The sequence below is a fragment of the Thunnus thynnus genome, chromosome 14 (assembly GCF_963924715.1).
Source record: "Thunnus thynnus chromosome 14, fThuThy2.1, whole genome shotgun sequence".
Lineage (NCBI taxonomy): Eukaryota > Metazoa > Chordata > Actinopteri > Scombriformes > Scombridae > Thunnus > Thunnus thynnus.
In genome coordinates this window covers 26,180,430-26,187,319 of record NC_089530.1, presented here as the reverse complement: position 1 = coordinate 26,187,319, position 6,890 = coordinate 26,180,430, and the positions used below count along the sequence as shown (strand labels likewise).

General features: G+C 38.1%; 1 protein-coding gene across 1 annotated transcript in view; it reads right to left on the bottom strand.

Moving 5' to 3' along the window:
• Positions 1-1,911: 1,911 nt before the first annotated feature.
• Positions 1,912-6,890, bottom strand: part of LOC137197565 (contactin-associated protein-like 4) — a 71,767-nt gene continuing 66,788 nt past the window's right edge. Inside the window, exons 23-24 of the mRNA XM_067611060.1 lie at positions 5,153-5,224; positions 1,912-3,182 (exon numbers count right to left, since the gene is read on the bottom strand). Coding sequence (XP_067467161.1) covers positions 2,986-3,182; positions 5,153-5,224 — 269 coding nt within the window. The 3' untranslated portion in view covers positions 1,912-2,985. The remainder of the gene's footprint in view (positions 3,183-5,152; positions 5,225-6,890) is intronic.

The following is a 6,890-nucleotide window of genomic DNA, read 5'->3' as shown; positions in this document are numbered from 1 at the left end:
CATCAATATCTATTTATTATTACAAATGTGACACCTCATCCTTCTTCGGGGGGCCGAGTGTGGGAACTGTTGGTGTACAGAAATGTCATGTGACTGTTTCTCAGACCTCTATGTAGTAGTAGTAGTGCCTGTTTTTTCACCACTGCCCCTCAGGAAATCTGTGCGTACTTCTTTTATTGCCTTAAAATTACTGCAATTTCTCAAAATAAATGAAGCTCACATATTTCATGTCGGCTTTATGATTGTAATCTAATTCTAATAATCTAATTTGTGGCGACACATTGTCAAAAAATCCAGGTTTTGTTGGAAGAACATAATACTCGTATAATTGTCTTCACTTCTAATAACTGAGATGATGATCATGACTTATGATCTGAATTGTTTTCCCCTCTTGGTGTTGCAGCATGTATATATATATATATACATATATAGCACTTTGAGTTTGACTATGAAGTGTGGAACAAATTCCATGTATCATTATTCTTATATGTGTGTGTGTGTGTGTGTGTGTGTGTTAAAGGGGGCGGACAGCAGGCGGTAGGAGGCCTCCATCACATAGCAAAACTGTGTCTGGGTGTTATCGCTCCTGCTTGGAGAGAGGCTCAGTGGGTCTTTGACAAGAATTAGCTTGACATCTCCAGCACCTGAATGCTTCACTAAGCAGCAGGTGGTGAAGTTTATCTCCACTCTGCAGACAGATGCATATTAATGGCCATCAGAAATGTCACAAGGTGAAGAAAAGACCCAACCAACAGCAACTTTTAAAGGGCCAAAACATTCACAGATGTAAATGCGTGTAGTTTCCGCCTCATTTAACAGAGAAATAACTGATTCAGGTTTCTAAGCCTCAATGATGTTGTCTTTTGCAGCTGTTAAAAGGTGTTTATTGATCGAGCTCAGAATCTCTTGTTCAGTGATTCGGCTCTACTTTGTACTATTTCACAAGACTCGGAGTATATGGTATAATCAATCAAGTTAATAGTCCATTAAAATTGCAAGATTGTTATTCAGCTGACAACAAAGATAAACCCGCCTCAGAAAAAAGCGTTGATGCTTTTATTTTCACTGAACAGAGCTTTTTGTTTGTTACTAAAATATCTGTACAGATTAAAATCTTACAGCAGGTCACTCGCACTCACTGACATCACAATTATTCTCCAGTACTGTAAATGTCATCATGTTGTTTAAGTTCAAAAGTGATTAACTGCCAGAAGAGAAACCAAACCTCTGTCACCCAAAAACGAGAAATTCATTCCTCAAAACAATTTAATGTGACATTCAGTAAACAGTTCACATCGTATAAAGCTGCTTCAAAGTCCTCAGTCTGTGTGTTTGTTAGTTCAAAAGATGACGGTGCTTTATCATAACATACCACCAGACTGATGCTGATGTTATTACAGGTCTTTGCCCTTATTTGTCATTTTAAGTGTTTGATATCTGGGTAAAATCCAGATGTGATTTAATACGCTTTCGTTTACACAGTGCAACGTATATGTGTTTAATAATATTATCATGTGATCTAAACATGAGATTGTCATGTGAACATGCTCGGGGTCAGATCGCAAAATCCATGTTTTAATCAGAAATTTTAATAATTAATATTGCAATTAATTGATATTTGGGATCATGAGTGTTTCCTTACTGACGCCAGCTAATGCAGGGTTACAAATAAAACCTAAAACAACAACAGAACAAAAGCACATAATACTTCATAAGACCACAGCCTCACTGATGGCAATTTCCTGGAAAAATACGTTTTGGATGAATTTTTATGAATGCTTTTAAATCTCTATGAAAAGTGCCTCTGCGGAGACAATTTTGTGCATTTTTCTGGCATCATATTAAACTTTTGCAACAGCAATTTTGACATGAACAACCAAGAGATGTAAAATAATAATAGTTTTTTTAAAAAAAAAAAGTGGAAATACATGTATGCAATTTAGAGTTTTTCAGAATTACTATTAAACTTCAGACCTCTGGTTAGCAGAGAGACACAGCAGGTTGATCCACCTCCTCTTGTCTCTTTGTCTGGTTTGTCCCACTGAATAATATTCTATTTAGTATTTAAATGAGTATAGATGACCGTTTCCCATCAAGTCCACAGCTCTCCATCAGCTCAATCTGCCTTTCAGACGAGCAATGGTCAGTGTTTACTTTACAAATTTAATGTTTTAGTTGGAATGAGGGTGTGGACACAAAGGCTTGAATTGTTTTGTGTTGCGCAGTAACCGTGTCCTTTTCAGGAAAAAAGAAATAAAGAAATAAATATAAACAAAAAGATAACAGGAAAATAAATATAGAGTAATATAAAGAAAGAGAGGTGAAATGAATAAAATGCAAAGGTGGCTGAGAAAAATGAGAAATGTTCAATGTGAACGGATATATTTTTTGCTTTTCCCACAGTTCACACAGGTGCAAAGAGTCAAAAGGAAAACATAAAAACAAACTGGAAATTGAGCCTATTTGCAGCGTCCCAACAGCTCCTGACAATGAATAAAATTGGTTCATTCACTCAAAACAAAACAAAAAAAAAAGAAAAAGATTATCCTTGTTGGAAAATGCATTTAAATCATACCAGACCCTCAGATGTTTTAACTTTCATACCAGCAATTTCATGGAAAATACATTTCAATAGGACAGAGAAATACAGATTGATATAAAGTCATACTTTTAAGATTTACATCATTAGATATTTACAATTGATCCACAGACAGTATTGACGCATTGTAAATTCAACACTTTGTTCTTATGCATCTTTATACAAGTCTTATACAAAAATACAACCACAGAAGCAAAAATCAAACTTAACAAAACAAAAAAAGACAGAAAATGTGTGTATAGTTCTGTTTGTGCCGTCCTGTCTTGTTGAGCCACTGTTGGGTCTCAGTTTGTAGTGTAAAGCACTGAGGCTTGACAAGGCATCTCTGTCTGTGTCCGTCTCCTCGGATCGGAAACTGCCGGGTCAGCAGCGGGTCGAACCTTCACCTAAATAAAATATTCCTTCTGGTTCTCACTGGGACCATTGCGTGAGTTGGTCTGGCTGCTGAACGGCAGGTCTGGGCTGTCTTCGGGTTTTACTGTTTTTACCTCCTGGCTCTGACACGTCCCTTTCCTCCTGTAGAGGAAGCGGCCCGTTACGGCTAACGCTGACACGGTCACGAAGATCACCACGGCTATCACACCTGCAAATGAGAGAAATGGAGATGTCACTTCAGAGTTTGACAATAGAAGAAGTTTTCAAAGAGGGAAAGTTCCTCTGCTCTCTCCTTAAATCTGAGTTTAAGACGTGTACCTACCAGCAGGATTTGTGACATCACAACTACTTTGGAGCCAATCGAGGGCCGGTATTCAATTTACACAAGCGTGATGTGGAAACTTGAAGCCTCCAGTGCACAAACACTGAGAATGGACTTTTCAGAGCAGTAGGAGACATCTTGTATAATTTTTAAAAAACTTTTTCAATGAAACATATTTGCATATTCAGAGATTCTGGACTTTTCAATGAGGGAGAAGCAGTTGATGCCATTTTTAAGGATTTTTTTGTGGACAAAACGTGTCAAACACAATTTATTATTTCAAGCAGAGGATTTTTATATGTTTTAAAATGAGCAGAGGGGATCTTTAAAGAGCAAGTACGGGCCAATAAAACAAATATTACAATGTAGATTTATTACTGTAAAACTAATGACCTCTCTACGGACTTTCCATCTTTTATTGTTTTCCAAATTTGAATCACGGTGGACTCATTATGATTTAAATTGAAAACAAACACGAAGGAGTTAATTGCATAAGTCAGTATTTATCAGATGCACTGTTGGCAGTAATTACAACCTGTGCAGAAAAGTCTGTATCAGCTTTACTTATCTCGACATTAAAATTTCCCCCCAACTCTTCTTTACAAAAGTCTGTTGAGTGTCATGATGTGGACACTCATGAACCAATGTTGTCTTTAAGCTCTTCCTCCATAGCTTTGGCTTCAGTTTGGGGTCAATTTAATGCTGGAAAACAAGTCCTCACACACAGATGGCAGTAGGTTTTCCTCCAAGGTTACTGTTTTTTTTTTTTTTTTTTAGCTTCACTCATTTTAACCCCGTAGTTAAAAAAAGTTTCAACCAGAAAGTGCACGGTGTCATAAAGCAAAAGTTTGAAATTCCCATCAGGCAATGTAAAAGTTCAAGACATGTCAAAATGTCATTCAAGGGAACACATCCGTCGGCTGCTGGTGGCTAATAGATGCAGACTGGAAAAACAACAAAATGTGTGTGTGAGTAAGTATTCACCCCATATACAGTGGAGGTCATGTCAACATAATGGATTATTTGCATGTATTGTGTTAAAATTGGTAACACATTAAAGATGTACATAGTTTGAAAAATCACTGCTTTTGCATTTTAACTTTGATATTTTAGTTGGACTTGTTTTATAGCTGGACAGATTAGATCTAAAGACAAACATTACAAATGTCTCCTTTAGTAGCTATAGCCTAGAAAATAAAAGTTACATTTAAAAAGCAAGCGGTCAGTGGCCTAACAAGCAGCGAGAAAAGACCGGAGTGCTTTGACTCCATCATTAGTTGTGCAGTCCGCTCATTTTCCACAAGCTCCTCAGGCAATTTCAGCTATTAGAAGGTCTCTGCACCAATGTCAGGAAAAAAAAAAAAAAAAACAGTCATTGTGCTTGGAAATAAATTCTAATTAGTTGCGGTTTCCTTTGTGTACTCAGACACAGTCATGTTGTTTGAGGGACAACTCAGGGCTTTCATTTCAAACTGTTACACAGCATGCAGATTTCATTAAAAATGACACTACCTATCAACCAATTAGTATTTCAAAACAAAGATTCTTTAAGTGAAGATCTTCACAAAACACAGAAAGCCAAATATTTTGCAGTTGTGTAACATAAATCTTCAGTCATGAACATCTTTTCACCGTCAATTTTCTTTACTGAGGTTTAGAAATTGACAGGTATCAAAGAATAAAATTATCCAAATTTTCAAACAGATCTTGTTGGATCGCAATTTGCAAACTGAGTCTTATCGGAGCCTTTGTACATCACATCATCCTCATCATCCCTGCTTGTTTTGCAAACAGTTTCTGTCTCATGATTGACGAGACTGACGGTGTGACAGTGAAACAAGTTGCGGTTACTGTACCTCCAATTAGAGCTGAGTCACTCCTGATGGCATTGACTAGAGGCTGACCTGTTCCCACTGATCCAGACTGGCCTGCAGCACAGACAGAAGAAACAGACCGTAGAGAGAAAGAGAGAAAATAGAAATGAGGGGAGACAGGAGAGAGAGAAGAGAAGGGGAATCACAGGGGAATACAAGTGTGACGAGAAATGAAGTTGAACAGATGAGGAGAAAAAAGTAGAGGAGGGAGAAAGTCATTAGTGCCATGAAAAAAATAGAAATGGAGCTACTGAAGAGAGATGCTCGACAGAGATATATGTCGAGGAGAAACCAAGGAATCATATATATTAGTATTGTCAGTCGGAGCAGAAAGGTGTATTCTCTGTGTGAGTGACAAGAAAGAAAACTTTCCTCCCAGATCTGAGCTAATTGCCTCAAAGGTCCCATCATAAAGCTTTAGAGGTAGCACCCACACAGAAAGCTGGACAGTATCACTTACAATAGCCTCAATAATATTTATTAATTCCTTGAGAAAGTGGCTGCGTTAGTCGTACACCTTCACCATGGGCGTATAGTGTTTTTGAGGTCAACCACAGATTTTTGAAGGCTGGAGTTTGGGTTTGCTAGTTTCTAGCCACCATCTCACCTATTATATCAGAAACCAAACAAACAACCCCTTCCTTAAGCTGTTCTGCCTCTATGAAGGACTGCATGGATGGCTTTCTGAGCTTTTATCCCATCAAGTACAAATCTGTATATTTTACATCATTGTCAAGCATTCTCCAAAGGATAACATAAGTTTTAGATTGATCTCCTATCATCCAAGGAGCTATTGTTTTCTATGATTTCTGTCCACAGTGAAAATCAATGGGCTGAGACAATGGGCTGAAACTTGCCTGACCTGGGTAATACATCATAGTGGATTCACACAACATCTTTATTTTTTTGTGTAAGGCACACCGCTGCTTGTTTAAAGGTGCCTTTAGGCTGTGCAACAACAATGATTGTGTAAGGTTATTGCAAGTCACACAGTGCGAGACGCCAATAATAAAAATCATGGTCATAATCTGTGTCGATATAAGTTCGAGGCTGTCACATTGTGCACTGAATGCATGGTGAGCTGTGGCGCTACGATGTAAATACAAGCAGTAGATGAAAGCAATGAAAGCAGAGGCTCATCAGCAGCTTGTCCTCCATCTGTGCTTTCAGTCACAGTTAATTTCACCTCCAGCATCTTGGTTTTTGTGTGCCATGGATGTACAGTATTAAGGTGTCTTTCCCCTAAACTTTATATTAAAAAACTGCACTTATATAACATCATGCCGGCCAGAGTCTTCTGTGTGTATTCTGATTGGTTTGTTTGTAGACGTGGGTCTTTGCAGCAGTCACATAATGAGAATTCAGTCTTAAATTTCTGTCTCTGTCAGAGTTTGCCTCAGGCTGTCTTTGCTTGCCAAAGCTCCACATTGGTCATCGGTGGACATGTCTCATGCTCATCTAGGACCGCCGTTTTGGAGAGAAAGATTTCACTACATTGCTCTCACGATGGTCAGCTTTCGTCTCAGTCAGCCCCAAATTGCACAAGTCGCTTCAGATTTGAGGGTTTGCAAACGAAAAGTGTTGCATTTGCGATGACGCCAATTTAGCTAATGGGCTAAACATGCAAAACTGCCAGTGTGATCCTTCTAACAATGGATAGTTTTCCATATGACATGCAGTAGAAGACATGCATTTACTCAAAAAAAAGGGAAAAAATTAG